The following is a 17,466-nucleotide window of genomic DNA, read 5'->3' on the forward strand; positions in this document are numbered from 1 at the left end:
TGTAGGAAAGCGTAGGGAACATTTAGGGAGTTTTGTTTGTTGTTTTTGGCACTGCTCACTGCTGAAGCTAATAAATGGCTGCTTAGCACTTTAAAAGTTACGACTGTTTGTGTTCTTGCTTTGGTGGAGCGGGAGTGGGCCAATTTCTTGTTGCGTTCAATACATGCCTGGACAAAGAACGTAACAACATAAATGGTCATGTAACATCTTATTCCAGTTCCTGCCAGATTGTTTCAAACCATATAGTGATTTGTTTAGTTTGCAGACCAGTTTTTCACCTGTGTCTGATTTTACTTCAAAACCTTCTGGTTGCTGCATATACACCTCACAATCGATTGGGGCGTGCAAATAAGCAGTCTTCACATCCATTTGATGGAGTGTAAAGTTGTACTGTACTGCTAATTGCATCAGAATACGCACCGATGTCATATCTGCAGTCGGCGAAAAGGTTTCTTTGTAATCAATGCCTTGAACTTGGCTATAGCCTTTAGCAACATATCTTGCTTTAAATGTTTTAGTCCGATTCGGGTTCTCTTTTATCACATACACCCATCTCCCTCCCACTGCATTTTTACCTTCTGGCAACGTGGTCAGAGTGAATGTATTATTGTCTTTCAAAGATCTCATTTCATCTTCCATAGCGTCTGACCAACACTTAGAGTTCGATGACTGCATAGCTTCTTCAAATGTCTTTGGTATGTTATACATCACCCTGTAACAATAATCTACAGTCAGCGATGTTTGGTCATCTTCTGCAGTTTGGACATAGTCTTTCAGGTAATCTGGCCTTCTCCTGTTTCGTTTAGGATATCGTTCAGACTCTGTTCTGTCTGAGTTTTGTGTATCATTTATACCATTGTCCTGAATGTCACTTTCAGGTTCAAGGATCACACTTTCATTTGATCTCTGGTCATTCCCTGTTTTGTCCATTCTAGCGGGGTACTGCAAAATGTCCCCTGGAGTCAGGTCATTATCTTCATCGTCATCATCCTGAATAGTCTGGGTTTGGTGCTCAACTACACTTTTAGTGAGGAACTTGACCAACCTATGTTTAAGAACCCGTCCTGTTTTAGGGTAGTAGATTAGATACGACGGACTGTTTTTATCATAACCCACAAAAACCCCTTCGTCACATCTCGCATCTAACTTCTTTTTTTTGTGCCCGTAACCGTAGCAAACTGATCCAAAAATCCCCATCCTCGACATGTCTGGCTTCTTTCCTGTCAGCATGTAATAAGGGGTTTGCTTTGTGCGTCTGACGTAACACCTATTATGAATTACTGCGGCAGCCATAACAGCATAAGTCCATAGTCTCTTTGGCAGGTTACTTTCAATCAACATACACCGTGCCATCTCAAAAAGTGTTCGCCATTGTCTCTCGGCAGTCCCATTCTGATGAGGCGAATACGGCGCTGATGTCTCATGCTTTATCATGTTTTTGTTTAACAATGTCTGAAACTCTTTAGATGTAAATTCAGTTCCATTGTCTGATCTAATTCTCTTTACCTGCCCATAGGGGGCGACGTCTGCCAAAAATCTTTCAGTTGCTTTTACAGTGTCACTTTTAGCCTTTAAAAAGTACACAAACATTGTGCCTGAGTAATCATCAGTAAATGCTAACGTGTACCTGAACCCGTCTTTAGCTTCTGGTTCTATTGGTCCGGCCAAGTCAGTGTGCACTAGCTCTAATGCTTCTTCTGCTCTTTCATCAGGCTCTCTATTCCTGGTTTGGGTAAATTTCCCTTTTATACACACTTCACAGTCTTGATAATGTTTAGTTTTACCTTTTATTTTCATACCCTCGGTAATGTTCTCTAGTTTAACCAAGTCTTCATAGTTACAGTGGCCGAGGATTTTGTGCCAAGTCTCTACATCATGACAGCCATTGCATTCGTCGTTGTCAACATGATGATCAGATGTAACACTGTTCAAATAGTATAAGCGTTCATATTCACTTATCTGAAACCTTGTCCCGTTCTTATGGATAAGCTGGTTGCAGCCCTTCTTGAAGGTTACTGAGGCTCCTTTGGCCGTCACCGCCTGGACCGAGAAGATATCTTGCGGGTAAGAGGGAATGTAAAGTGCCCCCTCCAGTGTCGCCTTCACCTTTCGTCCCTCGCTGTCTTGTAGATAGACCTCCACATCTCCCCTCTTCAGTGCGACCCCACTCGTCCTCGTCCCATCAGCTAACTCCATGAAGTGTCTTCCAGGTGTGAACGTCTCATCAAACTTTTTGAATCTCTGAATGTCCGTAATAATGTGAGAAGTAGCCCCTGTGTCAACCATTAGGCCTCTCTGTTTCAGCCCTTGATTTACACAGTCTTTAGCTTTGAACACGAAACTATGATCTTCTGCATCAGTTACGTGTTTAGCAGTAGTCTTCTTTCGTCGGCGACAGTCACTGTCCTTATGCGTTGAGCTTTTGCAGTAACCGCACCACTGCTTCTCTTTGTTCTTTCCTTTCGGCCTTTGTGTAACACTCACGTGCTATATGACCCTTTTTCTCACAGTTGTAACATATGATTTCTGCATTGTCTCTCTTTCTTCCAGTTATTTGCCTTCATCACATTATCTTCAGAACATGTGGCCTTTTCGGTGCTCTCATAGCTTCTTAATTTAGCTTTAAATTCACTAAATGTCATTGCTTTGTCACTGTGGGTTACGTGTATGGAGAATGGCTTGAAAGATTCAGGCAACCCTTTTAACACCATTGCAATAAGCAGTCCATCACTTAATGTCTCTTCTGCATTCCTCAGAGCTGTAATGGCAGTCTCAGCCCTTATCATATAGTCTGTGACGCTCTCACTGGGCATTTTCTGTAGCGACGTTAGCTCTGTGTACAGGCTAATCACACGTGGTGGCCCCTTACCAGCGTAGTGCTCTCTCAGAATCTTCAACGCTTTCCGTCCGTCATCCTTGGCATCTCTCATCACAAGTGAAAGACTTCTGTCATCCAATACCTGGATTAGCTCTGCATAAGCTACTTCATTTTTGTCATCCAAGTCCTTGTCGTCTTCATCCGACTCGCCGGGCTCGTCCAAAATGGCGGCCCTTAGCCCAAGTAGCCGCAGGTATCCCAGGAACTTTGTTTCCCACAATTCGTAGTGTCTCTCGTCCCCGTCGAAGCACAGACGGTTCCACCGGCTTCCCACATCCCTCCTGGGCCCATAACCTGTTGCGGGTTCCATTCTCTAGGGCAGGAAATACCGTGGTATCCCGTACTTCTCATGGAGGAATAAACCACATACACGTTGTTCGACTTTTACATCCGAGGCACACGCCTTCCTTTGCGCCATCTTTTATTGACCACACACTTCCGTATTTATACCTTTCAGTTTAAGAGCACATACATATTTGATAGGGCAACAACAACAACAACAACAAAAAAGCGCTCGCTCACCCAGGAAACACGCAGAGAGAGAGAGCGTCACCCTGTAACCATGGCAACCGTAACGCTGCCGCCTGGAACAACAGAGCGTAGCTGTCAAACAAACCCAAACAGTCCTGACCCGCGACAATATGAAACAGGAAAGTACCGCGTGTAATCCATTTATTTCAACAAAGTAACTGTATTCTGAATACCACCTTTTTAAACGGTAACTGTAACAGAATACAGTTACTCATATTTTGTATTCTAAATACGTAACGGCGGTACATGTATTCCGTTACTCCCCAACACTGTATATGACTGAGATACATGTCCTTGTGAATAGTAAGTCCTGTTTTCCTGGAGAGACGTTCCAGGCGGCGTCCAGTAGCTTTAAGTTGGCGAAGTTCAGATGAGTACCATGGCGCAAAGCGAGAGAAAGAAACAGTTCGAGTTTTTTGGGGAGCCAAGGTATCTAAGAGGTTGATAAGTTCATTGTTATAGTGAGATACCAGGTCGTCTATGGAAGCTGAGGCATCAATGGTAGGTAAATTATTAATGCCATGGGAAAGAGCTGATAGATCAATGCCCCTAATATTTCTAAAAGTAATTGAGCGGTTTTGTTTATTTTTGTATAGTGGGAGACTACCATTGAATAAAACTAATTTATGGTCTGAAAAAGGCATGTCCAATACAGCACAATTCTTAGGGGTGACACCAATGCAGCAAACAAGATCCAAAATGTGTCCTTTGGAGTGTGTGGGAACGTCCATATATTGGTGTAAGCCAAAATTGTCCAGACAGGATATAAAATCTCTTGTGACTGAATTTGATGTGTTGTCCATGTGGATGTTAAAATCGCCCAGCAGTAGTATATTTGGAGATAAGAGTAGGATTACTGTCTTTACCTTACAATATAAAGCTCCTTGTGGCAACTGTTGTTGTGATTTGGCGCAATATTAATAAAACTGAATTTAATTGAATTAGGGGTGTGGGCTGTTTGACTGATAGGCAGCTTCTAGCTGTTTGCTAGGTTTCACCTTAGCTAACTGGAAGCCCTGTACCGGACCTTCAAACATATTTGTGCTGTCGGAGCAGTTTTGGAGCATTTCTGATGGACTAACATGGCTGCTTAGTGGTTAACAACAATACCAAATATTCCAGTTTTGGAGAGTGGAATTCTAGGATTTTATTTGGATGTTACTGACCACTGATTAGCAGGCATCAGGTCTGTGTGATGCTCCTATACAGTGTAGGCTGAGTTAATAGCTTAGCACTCCATTCTCTCATCCAAACACAGACACTTACAATGGGTAATGTCCAACCTTTATTTACAGTCTATGTTTATAGGAACATTTCCTCGTCAGATGCGCGAGTCCATATTTCACCTGAGAGATCACGTTACAGTTTGACTTCGTCCACCTGAGTCTGTTTCTTGTCCGCCACAGTCCCTCCTATGTACAGTCCTCCCAGCTCTTCCTCCAGCTCAGGCAGGTGGGTGGAGCCCAATGGATCCACACGACCTGCGTCCGTGTCTCCCAGCGTCCTCCACCAGGGTAGCCGGCTCGCCTGGAGCATGGCGTTGTGGGCGTCACGGGCACGAGCAGCGACGGGACCCGACGGGCTCAGGAAGGTGTCAGCGTCTGTCTCTGTGACAACAGAGAGGGGCGGAGCATCTGTAGAGCCAACATGTTTACTGGTTACTAATTGATCAACTGTTATCAACTGATCCGACTGATCTCAGTTTAACTCCAGATGTGTGAAGCTGTGTGTGAGTGTGTGAGGGACCTCGGAGCAGCTCCAGCTGTGTGTGCACGTGAGCCAGCAGTGCCTCTACCCGCTGCTCCTCCATCCTCTGCTGAGCTCCTGTCTGCAGCACTGACAGCAGCAGCAGCTGCACCTCCTCATGGAGGCAGGAACACTCCTCAGGAGACACACGGAACGACTGAGGGCGCACGCACAGACACAAACACACACACAAATCAGTAGCGTGCAAAACATCGTGGGTAACAGTTGAGGACTTATTGAAATCAATCTCTTACCTGATGTGTAGCGATGTACTCATCCACCTGCCGCTTTAGCTCCGCCCTCCGGCTGTCTGTCAAACCTTTCTGACCAATCCAGAAAGGAGGGAGGGGCGGGACTTTTGCTGCTCGTCGCTTCTGTAGAAAACGACGCACCTGAAAGAAACGTAAGAGAAGATGGAGTAAAGAGTAACCAGCTGCAGAGAATACAACTTAACAGATGTGTGTGTACCCCTCTCTGCAGCGTCCTGACAGCTTGCTCTCGTCTGAGCATGTGCCGCTGCGTGCTGCTGTAGTGTCGTCTCTCTCTGAAGCCTCGCCAGAAGCTCTGGATCACCACAGCGGCTCGATTCTCGCACTCCTGCAGGTATGACTGCACCTGGTCTGAACAAACAAACACAGAGTCAGGTGTTTGAAACCAACCACAATCCCACCAGTTTAAAGCAGAACCCTAAATCAAACTTCTGTTCAGCCTTCACTGAACAAAATGAGAAAAAAAATCAAATATTTCCCATTTTTCATTATTTTGAAATAAATCTTCCACATAAGAACACAAGAATGTCCCCAGACTCTCTTTCATTATGATTTCCATCCATCCATCCATCCATCCGCTTCCGCTTATCTTTTTCAGGGTTGCGGGGGGCGCTGGAGCCTATCCCAGCTCCCTTAATGCGAGAGGCAGGGTATACCCTGGACTGGTCCCAAGTCTGTCGCAGGGCATTGATGATTCATTTCATTTAGATTAATCATCGTAGCGGTCATGACAGAAATATTGGGCTGTGCAGGAAAGTTGGAGATTATAAACCCTGTGAGGTGCAGGCGTCTCCTTTATAAGATTTTAAAATCTGCTCTCAGGAGTTCTTTCTTTCTAAAACGCAGACTTCACGAGTTTAACAGAAACTAAAAACAAACCCAGAGAGATGGCGCTCTGAGTCTGAACAGGCGGGAATTTAAGGTTTAGTGATTTCTACACTGCCTCGTGGTTTCAGGTGCTTTGTGTCTCTCACCTGCTGGGAGCAGCTGCAGCAGCTGTCTCTGTTTCTGGTGGAACCTCCTCCTCGCCTGCTGACGTCTCACACACACCTGAAAACAGCACAGCGAACAAGCTTTAGTAAATAAAACACAGACAGCCTTCAAATCAAAAATGTAACTCTGGGGATAGCTAGGGTGGATTTAGAAGAATAGAAGAATTAACAGTTTTGTCATATGAATCAGAAAGGTTCACCTGATACTTGAGCTCCTCCTCCCACAGCTGCGCCTCCTTCTGCTGCTGCTGCTCCCTTCTCCGAGCCCTGACACACAAACACACACAGGTTGAACTATAGGTGAGGTTGCTTCGATCCAAGCTCCTGCTTGTTTCCAGCTCTGTTGTTTTTTAATCCTCTGCCCCTTTAATGTAGCTTTGCATGATTCACAGTTCAAAATAATCCCTATTTATTATATATTCATCTTATACTGGGCCCCATCAGTTCTGTCTGATAAATTAAATTCTAGATTAGTTTGCCATGAAGTCTTACAGTTTGAAACCTCCAGTTCGATAACTGGTTTAAGGTAGGCGGGGCTTCTGTGCTCTCATGTTGGCCAAACAACAGGAAGTAGTCACCTGTACTTCCTCTGCAGGACGCTGACGGCTCTGTTGAGACTCTTCACTCTGCATCTGGTCTTATACGACCTCCAAGCTGCTTGGATCACACATGCCGCCCGCACATGCTCACTGCTCCCCTGCACATAGACAGCAGGGGTCAGAGGTCAAGCCAAGTATTCTCTCTCATGCTTTTTTAAATTTTGCTTAAATGGCAGGAAATAAACTGTCCTACATCCAGGAGACAAATAAAAGAATAAGTAAATAAAATAATTATTTCAATAAAATAGGAAAACAATGTAATCCATATTCAGCTTCACAGTGTCAAATGTTTTAAAATAATGAGAGAAAAAAATTTAAGCTACCAAAGTATATTTTGTTAATGAAATTAAAAATAATTATTTTAATATCCCAAATAAGGCACTTAAATATAAAAATATAGTTTTAATTAAATAACTAATAATAAAATTAATATATTTTATTTAATTGAAAACTTGTTTAAATTTGTATTTGAAAAACAATTAAATACTACATTTTTGCATTAAAAGTTTTTGTTGACATAAAAACATTTAAAATGAAAGAATACTAAAAATATATATTTAAAAATCGGTTTTATTTTTGACAATGTTTTTACATATAATGTTAGAAAAAATGTAAATAATAAAAAAAGCATTTAAAAATATATTTTTGTTTGAGAAATAAATAAAAATATTAAATAAACAAGTAAAATATTTTGAATACACTTAAAATTTAGCACAAAATTATTTTTTTCCTTTAAAAACAACGTCAGAACAAAAATATTTTTATGACTTTAATAATTAACAAAGCGGACCCACCTGTGTTTGACTAACGACATCCTTCTCTGACTGGATAAGAGCGATCAGCTGATCAATGCCCTGGTCGAAGCCCCGCCCCCTCCAGTCTTTGTGCAGCAGGCTGTCCAGACCTGCAGAAACACACAGTGACCTCTGACCTTTCGGCTGCTGTGACACACATACACATGTGCTATGTCCCAATTCAGCCGCATCCTTCGGAGGCTGCATTTGAAGGCCGATTACGTCACAGCCAGGCGACGAATGCTGTCCCAGTTCGAAGGCTGCTCCAAATGCGGCCAACAAATGCATCCTTTATTTCCCCGAATTTGAAGGATGGGTCGGGTGTATCCTTTGTGGCCCAGAATTCATAGCGCAGCCCAGCCAATTCCAGTTTCCAACAATGGTGGCAGCTACTTAGTTGTAATATTACTCTTATTAGTCTTTATTAATTAAATTATTATTTGTAATATTTTTATAATAATATAGAAATACTTTTCAAACGCCGCAATGGCAGAGGAGCGAGGCTAAAGAGTTTGAAATATTACTCTTTCTGGGTCACAAAATAAACTTTTAACATTTTTTTCAGGCGAGAATGTAGCTGTGTAAAGTTCAAATATCTGCTTGGTTTATCAAGACGTCACATATTTGCAAAATTGCTCTGACATTTTCAGAGACCTCTGTTACCCACCAGCTTGATAGCTGACCGGGTGGTCAAGGCTCACTAGAGCCGGCCAGAATACTGGACTCCCAGCACATCGTTTTCCGACCCCGCGCAGTCTTTCGCTACTCAGGTTAAACATGATATATAAGTCATATGTTATTGTTTAATATATCGGTTTGGCTGAGATTAAAGTTATAGTTTTCACACAGCTGAATAAACGTTAAACAGAAAACTGATTAAACAGAAGTGTGAGATGGTCTAGAATTTACTCCAATGTCCTGTTATATTTTAGATAGCAAAGAGCAGACGGCTGAGTTTATTAAACTCCGCTGAGACAGTGGTGACGCAACAGCCTTGCACTTCCGGCCTTCTCGGTCTTTGGACCTGGCCTTTGTGGTCTACGTGGGCTGGGTCCTCCAATGCATTCAGGATGCGGCCCCTGGATTGGGACAAAGCCCTCGAGAGACTACTGACCTCTGAAGCTGAGGAGGAGGGGCCGGAGGCAGCGGCCCAGCTGACTGGCCATAAGGAGGATCAATCTGAGGGAGGCCCCTCCCACCGTAGAGTCAGAACTGAGAGCTAATTGGCCAATGGCCTCGTTGAGCAGCAGAAGTATGGAATCGTCGCTCAACCCAGACAGGAAGTCGCTGCAGGGAGAAGAACAAGCTCAGTAGTGACAACATTTTAATCTAAAGTTTTCAGATGCTTCTTTCTTACAGGTCAGTGATGTGACAGACAGGGTCTGAGTCTGAATAAACTTCATTGACACAGTCACAGACAGGAGGTGGTGTGTTACCTGTTGGCCGTGCAGGTTTGAATCCACATCTGGACACAGAGCAGAGACACAGTGACATCATCACACACCTGGATCTGCTCATAGTGGATGGAGCTGAGGACTAGACACACAAACACAGTAAGGTTAAACACAGTTCCCGTGGGTCTTTTTAGTACTGAAAGCTGCAGGTTTAATAGTCAGCTGACCTTTCTCTGTGAGGTGAGTGTGAGCGGCGAGCAGCCAGCCGACAGAGTCCATCACCTTCCTGAGGAGAGACACATTCTGACACACACACACACAGACACACACACACACACACACACACACACACACACACACACACACACACACACACACACACACACACAGACAGATTTACATCCTCAATCTGACTGCAGCTCGGCTCAAACATCCACCAAATCACAGCTTCTCACCTCTGCTCGGTTCACCAGCTGAGCAGCCAATGACAGCAGAGCATCCACGAATGACGGCAGAAAGAGCCGATGAAAGGTCTCAGAGTGTAGGCCAGGCTCCACCCCCACACAGCAGGAGCTGCAGACAGACAGACAGGTGTGGGATCTCCATCCTCCTTCAAATAAATCCTCAGTTTAAAGTGAAGCTGTGATCTCAGGTTACCTGGTGAGGTGGGCCAGTGTAGCAGCGGCGCTCAGGTCGCCCCACAGGCTGCTGGGATGCAGAGACAGAACACGGACGCAGTGGATCAGCACGCCGCTCAGATACAGCTGAGACTTCAGCCGAGTCAGCTCGCCACTGTTCACGTGGACAGCTGCCGAGTTCAGAGCATCTAACACAGGAAATGTAAGATAAAAAGAGTTGTACATGCTCTTATTCTGAAAATTTATTTGACAGAGGAACTGACAGGAAGTGAGCCTCTCACTGTTTAAGCCATCGTTCAGCAGTCTGAGTTTTTCCACTGGGGTTAGGTGTTCATTCTCCAGCTGCCTCTTCAGCTCCGACACCAGCTCATTCTCCTCTTCCTCAGGCTTCTTCTTCACCTCCATCACCTCCAACTTCCTGTAAACACAAAACAATAATTTCCAAAATATCTGATACAAAACATAAGATAAGATAAGATGACCTTTATTAGTCCCACAGGTGGGAAATTTGTTTCGTTACAGCAAAAGTGCAAAGTTATGTAGCAGAAATTAGAAAACACTGGAATGCAATAAAATAAAATAAAATACTATAAACAATAGAATAAAATAGAATAATATATACAATAGAATAAAATAGAATACAAATGCTATATACAACTGAGTAAGAAAATACAAAGTACAACTTTGTCAGAAAAAGAATTGCACATATAGCAGTCTTATTGCACATGTGTGGGTTTGATAGCTGCAAAAGTCTTTGTTGTGGAGTCTGACAGCAGTGGGGAGGAAAGACCTGCGAAATCTCTCCGCCCCACACCGTGGGTGCCGCAGCCTGCCACTGAAGGAGCTGCTCAGTTCTGTCAGAGTCTCTTGCATGGGGTGGGAGATGTTGTCCAACAGGGATGACAGCTTAGCCGCCATTCTCCTGTCACTCACCACCTCCACTGGGTCCAGAGGGCATCCTAGAAGAGAGCTGGCCCTTCGGATCAGCCTGTTCAGTCTCTTCCTGTCCCCAGCAGAGATGCTGCCGCCCCAGCAGACCACACCATAAAAGATGGCTGAGGCCACCACAGAGTCATAGAAGGTCTTCAGGAGTGGACCCTCCACTCCAAACGACCTGAGTCTCCGCAGCAGGTACAGCCTGCTCTGCCCTTTCCTGTAGAGGGCGTCTGAGTTATGAGTCCAGTCCAGTTTGTTGTTCAGATGAACACCAAGGTGCCTGTAGCTGTCCACAGCCTCAATGTCCATAAATACCATAATTTTGTTTTTAAAAAGAATGATAAATAATAAAAACATTAAAATAGCAATTTGATAGCATTTCAATTATATTTTAAAAAATACAGTAATTTTATTTGAAACATTAAATCTGTATTCAATTTTTCAAAAAATTAAATGTTTTAAAGTAAGCTAAAAAAAAAAAGGGGGGGGGGGGGTTCTTTACGTTTTATTGCAGATAAAAATGGTAAAAATGTTTTACAACTATTTTAGTTAAATTAGTGTAAACTATAACCTTTTAAAAGATTACAATTATTTCTGTTCATTTAAATTTGTTAGCATTTTTATTAACTTATATTTCATTTATATATACAGTACATTAAATTTGTCACTTATGGGGGCGGTGGAGTGTGTGTGTGTGTGTGTGTGTGTGTGTGTGTGTTAAAATACAAGAAATAAAACAGCAGCTAAATTGATTAAAGTGATTAAAATAGAATTAAAACTTCTAATTACAAGAATACCTAAACCTTAGACACCAAAAATAGTTGTTTTTTAAAATATATTAGTTCAACTATTCCTAATGTGTTTAAATATTTCCAAACCGTTAAACCTTTTAAACGTTCCACAAATTACAAAATAATATTAAAAATGTTGACAGAAGCACTTAGGTTAAACTTTTAAGAGTTAAAAAAGTCCCAAAGTGTGAAAAAAAAAAATCAATTTAGGAGTTCATATAAAGGGTATAAATATTATAGTCTTAGAACGTCTCGAAATGACCCTCTTCGGTCTCTGTAGAGATAAAATTCATAATGCAGGAAATCAGTGCACTATAAAAAAGTGCTCTCATTTCCATCTGAAATTCTGTGTGATGGTGCAACACGCTCTCAGGTAAAGTGCCTTTAAAGTACAGGTACACAAAGTAAAGCCCCGCTAAAGCTAATACAGACAGAAGTGTTTCCGGTGTGTCTGCAGATCCTCACCTGACTCGTGTTTGTCGTCTCAGCTAACAGTTTGATAACACTGAGTGACTCAAGCGGTTACATTAGCCGTCTACATAGCACTTACGGTCACTCGCTGAGTTACAAACCTTCACCTAAAAACTCAAGAAACGGCGACTATTATCTAACGAGCTAGTTCTGTTAGCTGTTAGCACAGAGTAAGCAAACGACTCCTGTGTTTCTACGGTAACAACACGTCATGATGCAGCGACGGCACACACCCCTCTGCAGTAAAGTTTCATTCAGGAAAAAAACAACAACTTCAATGCAAATCTTTATTTAAATGTGTAAACATAGTAAAATAACAAAAATATAAATAAAAAATTAAAGTGAAAATAAAAATTATTTCATGTCTTAAAAATAATTTTAAATATTGCAAGTGGCATTTGGTGAAATTAGTCAAATATTTTAACACTATTTATGTGTTGTAAAAATCAAGTAATCATCAAAAACGTCTGCTATACTTGCAAGGTATATAATTATTAGTATTTTAATATATGTGAAAAATTTAAAAAATTATAATATAATAATATAAGATATAGAATTATAATATTGTGGGGAAAAATAAAGCACAGTTAAAAATGCAAAAAATTCCATATTAAAAGATATCAACAAATTGAAAGAAAAAAATTCAGAAGAACTGTATAAGAATTAATAAGTCTAATAATAAGGTTTAAAAAGTAAAAAAAACCAAAACTTTATTTTTAGAAAGTCTATTGTTATTTAATTCATTATAAGTTATGTATATTTAATGCTGTTTAAAAAAAATCTATTAAAATTATTAAATGAGTAGAAAAATATTAGAAGTGCATGAAATATATTCAAAAAATTTCACAAAGATGGTCAGATATTAAAATAAGAAAGTACTTGTGCAGCTTAATGAATAGAATAACAATTTATTTTCCGAGTAAAAGGAGATTAAAAATGTGAAACTAAACTGATTTAAAGGTGAAACCCTGTTGCTGTGATTACTCATTTATCCTGTTTGGTTTTAATCCCGCAGTTTGAGGTCAGCCTGCTGTTTGCTTCTCTCTCCTGCAGGTGGCGCTGCAGCTTTATTCATTCAGCTGTGTAGGTTCCTCTGCTGCTCAGCTTCACTTCTCACACATTATTGCACATTTCTTCGCACTTTATTTTCTCTTCATTTCTGAGGAGGTTTGCTATCTTTTACCTTCAGACTTTTGCAGCTGTGTGTGACCTCTTTGCGTTTTCTGAGTCATGTGAAATAAATCTTTAACTTTCTGATTTGTTGGAGAACATCTCACAAGTGTGTTATTATCATTATTATAATTGCTTATGTTAATCCATTTATTGATTTAACGATCTATTATTTGCACATTAATAAAGGGATTTCATTGCTAACAGCATTCAGTATAACAAGGATATAATCTAAAGAATGAATACAGCAGAGCAGTGCAGTGTTTAGCATTGTTGGCCCACATCAAGAAAGTTTTGGGTTTGAGTCCAGGACCGACTGTGTTTTGTCTGTGTGGAGTGTTGTCCCGCTGTGGGTTCTCTCCAGGGTATATACCAGTTCTCACACTATGACTGCTGGGAAAGGCTTCAGTCTCCCCTGGACTAAATAAGAATATGGATTGATAAAAATATCTGTTAATATAATATAAAATAATATAATATATAAGAAAGTATATGATGGAAAACGTCTATAATATGCGAATAATACATAATCTAGAAAAATCTAGAAAATATAAAATATGCCTACAATAATAAAATGATATTAGCATATAATATATGTTTTAAAATTAAATTCTAATATAATTAAAAAATGCGATAAAAGTTATACGATTAATTTAATGTAAACATAACGTAATTTAAAAAGTAATACACATAAAACAATATAATTTTTTTAATTATGGTATAAAAATTTTAACCTAAATCTAAAATAATCAGAAATAATAAGTATCTAGAAAATATAAACAAGAAAAAACAATTAATCTAATACGACATATTATAAAGTGAAAATAAACAATTTAATATAATTAAAAAATAAAAATCTGTGATAAAATAATTATATATTTTAAATAATGTTAAAAATGATATGAAATACTCTAAATATAATAGAGTTTAAAATAAATATGTTAAATAAGAGTATAATATAATAAATATATTATAATTAATATAATTTAATATAATATAATAAAGTGGAGGCTGAGTAAGCCGATGGCGTCAGCCTCCGTCACGTTAACGGGAGCCGCGCTCGTAGTACCGACGGCAGCCTTAACGTTATAGTAACGGGTGGGGGTGGGGGGTGGGGAGCGGTGCAGCAGATGCTGCAGCCCTCGTGCATAGCGCCCCCCTCCATCTCTCCGGTGCGCCTGCGTGCTGAGACACACACCGACACAGAACGTCCGTCCGCCTGGACCGACAGGAGGAGAGAGAGAGAGACTGAGGGGGGGGGATACCGGGGGCAGTAACGGTAACGGAGACAGTAACGGTGACGTGATGTGATGCGATGCCGCGCGGGATCACGGTAACGTAAGAACAGCAGCAGCAAGAGGAGGAGGAAGAGGAGGAGGAGGAGGACAGTCGAGGCTGAGCCGGGGAGGATGCAGCAGTGATCGGTACCGGGAGGAGGGGAACACATCCGACCGAGCCTGCACCGACCCGATCTGATGTAAAGCAGCAGGGATGGACGGGTAGGCAGGGAGGAGGCGCGAGGAGCGGAGCGAGCGACGGTACATAACGGAGGAGAGAGCGCGAGGAGGAGGAGGGCGGCGGAGCAGCGCGAGGAGGAGGAGGGAGGATGAATCCGGTGGATGGAGGAGGAGAAGCGGGCCCGGACGGCCTGGCGACGGCAGGTAGGGTGTGTGTGTGTGAGTGTGTGTGTGTGAGAGAGAGAGCTGCTGTCGCCATGATGCCTCCACATCCGCCCATTGACTCAGTGTGTGTGTGTGCCCTATATGCTACATACCATGAATGTGTGTGTGTGTCAGCATCTCCCTGTCCTGCCGCTCATATGTGTGTGTGTGTGTAGGGGGTCCCACCAAGGAGGATTATGGGAAGGCCTCCTTGCCTATTGAACATGTGTGTGATGTAATGTAGTGTGTGTGTATTTTATATTCTAACACTGAAACACTGTATCTAGAGGTGGAGGCAGCAGGAGCTGTGCAGGAGCCCCCGAAACCTCCAGCCCCCCCAACCGACCCCATGAACCACTGAGGTCTATATGTTGGAGGCAAGCTGCTCCTCCAGCTCGTTTTGATCTCTCTCTGTCTCTTTTTTTTCTTTCTTTCTTTTTTTTTTTACAAAGTTTGCTCAAACAATCATTAAACAATCGTCTTTCCAGGCAAATGCAGATAGAGCACCAAAAACTGCAGTTCCCCAAACGTCCACTGGAGGCAGGCTCCAGCAGTGAGTCAGTCCTCATAGACTCCCATGTTAAAATATCTACCTGTACAACAGAAATACACATGGTCGCAGCTGCTGTAGAGGCTTAAAGTTTGCATTGTGAGGGGTGTGGCCTCTTTGACTGACAGGTGGATGGCGACCCAGGCAGCCAGCTCAGCAAATGGAGTCCCCGAACAGGACATATGGACTGTGTTTGTGCTTTTGGCTGCTGTGCAATCAGGCTGTAAATTTTTATATAAACCTGCAGACAGAAAACCTCGAAGGACATATTTGAGAGGTTCCAACCAGCGGTAACTACTACCAGCCCATCTGGGAATCTGGGAATAATCAACTATTTTAGTGTATATATCTGAACATACAGAAAAACAGAGGCTGTTATCACCCAGCAGTCATAACAGTTATTATGACTGTTGGGTCACCTTTCACCCCTCCAACTTCCATCTCCTTAAGCTGGATAAGCTGTTAAAAACAAAAAAACCCAAATTTGACATAATATCACAGAAATTGGAGAATGTACAACATCCACATTTAAGAAGCTGCTGCCTGAAAATGTTTAATTAAAAATGACACAAAAAAATGATCCATCACTTAGCAAATGTAATGGATTTCCTGAAGCTTTTCTGAGATGAACGTGTGATTGTTTCTTATTTATTTTAATGATCAGGACTGCAGCTAATTATTTCCCCCGCTGATCAATCCGCTGATGATTTCCTCTTCGGCTGTGTGAGGTGGCTGAAAAAAAGCAAAAAGGGAAAAAGGAGAAGCAGCGAATCCTCGTACTACAGAGGATGAAAATGTGCTTGATCTAAATAAAGCCGCAGTGGAGGGACGAGTTAACATGAAAAGGAAATACTTGAAGTACAAGTACCGCAAATCTGCACTACAGCAGGGTGTCCATCTGAACCATGTATAGTAGGTGGATGGGTTTAATACAGCACATATTAGTCTTAATTTTTCTTAATATAATAAAAGTGATATTAAGGCAAATGAAGACTGGAAGACTTATTGTCATTTTGAAAGATTTACTGCTTTTCTCTGCCACTTACAGACTGGTTTGGTTTCTTGTTGTTTTATGGGCTAAATAATGAAATAAAACCAGAGTTAACAGATTCATTTATAGTGAAACCAGACATTAAGTTCTCTAGTGTCATCTTTTAGGGTTTGGGAGGGTATAATTGGTGAATTGGTTGTGCTTCCTAAAAATGGTCCACCAGTTAAAGCTGGTTAGGATAGTGTAATGTCCTGCTGTGATATGACCCTTTGATTGTCTGTGATTGACTGGTGCTTTTGATATCCCAAATCCATCTGATAACTTCTGTCAGGATTGGTCTGAAGATCATCTGTGCCAAATTTAGTCCCAGCTGGAAAAAAAATTGTGGCCTCAGGAAAAGTTTGAACTTTTTCTTTGAACTCACCTTGATCTAAGGAATTCAGCATACCCCATGACGAAAATGGATAGATGATTCAGAAGTTGCTTGTCTAAACACACCTCCAGCTTTAATCCTAGAGATCGGCTAAAGACCCAATAAACACTGGTCATTAGAGAACTAGTTGGTGGTTGCTGGCAGTTGGTTGGTTGCAAAGCGGTATACGGTGGTGCATCAAAAACCTTTTTGTGATTGTTTTAGGTGCTCTAAGATTACTGCAGTTGCCCATTGTTTGTCATTGAACACCATCTTGTTTGCAAACACTTGCCAACTACTTGCCAAGTAGCACTGAAGCTGTGAAAAGTTTGACTGTGATTGAGAATGTTCACCTTTTTGAAACATGTTGGTTGCGACAGTAAGACTTTTACTTTGAAGAGATACGATTTGTACTGCACTTTGTACAGTTTTAAAAGTACTCAGAGAGTAAATGGTGAGTTTTTGCAGACAAGTCAGTGTTTTCCATGCAAATTGTAGGCCACCATCTCAATCTATTAGCGACCAAATCAATCACAGTGTTTTTAGTGTAGCACCGTATACCTTTTGAGAGGTACCGTAAACCAACAACCACTTGCCCACCAGTGATGGAATAAACTCTGTGTTTATCGACTGGTCTCTATTT

The 17,466-nt window shown here is 41.6% G+C and overlaps 2 protein-coding genes across 3 annotated transcripts in view; one reads left to right on the forward strand and one right to left on the reverse strand.

Moving 5' to 3' along the window:
• Positions 1–4,669: 4,669 nt before the first annotated feature.
• iqcb1 (IQ motif containing B1) lies at positions 4,670–12,229 on the reverse strand. The gene is made up of 15 exons (XM_063466503.1): positions 12,034–12,229; positions 10,123–10,259; positions 9,861–10,029; positions 9,659–9,776; positions 9,431–9,506; positions 9,246–9,345; positions 8,924–9,096; positions 7,810–7,919; positions 6,995–7,113; positions 6,617–6,683; positions 6,399–6,474; positions 5,624–5,775; positions 5,410–5,547; positions 5,156–5,312; positions 4,670–5,043 (listed from the first exon to the last, which is right to left on the reverse strand). Exons 2-15 carry the CDS (start codon positions 10,244–10,246, stop codon positions 4,769–4,771), a joined length of 1,854 nt encoding a protein of 617 aa, XP_063322573.1. The 5' UTR covers positions 10,247–10,259; positions 12,034–12,229; the 3' UTR covers positions 4,670–4,768.
• A 2,223-nt stretch (positions 12,230–14,452) lies between these two features.
• LOC134620308 (kalirin-like) overlaps positions 14,453–17,466 on the forward strand; it is a 57,056-nt gene continuing 54,042 nt past the window's right edge. For both annotated transcript variants that reach the window (XM_063466396.1, XM_063466397.1), the window contains exon 1: positions 14,453–14,870. In XM_063466396.1, the coding sequence (XP_063322466.1) occupies positions 14,816–14,870 (55 nt within the window). In that variant the 5' untranslated portion in view covers positions 14,453–14,815. The remainder of the gene's footprint in view (positions 14,871–17,466) is intronic.

This window comes from Pelmatolapia mariae, linkage group LG23, assembly GCF_036321145.2.
Source record: "Pelmatolapia mariae isolate MD_Pm_ZW linkage group LG23, Pm_UMD_F_2, whole genome shotgun sequence".
NCBI classification, from domain to species: domain Eukaryota; kingdom Metazoa; phylum Chordata; class Actinopteri; order Cichliformes; family Cichlidae; genus Pelmatolapia; species Pelmatolapia mariae.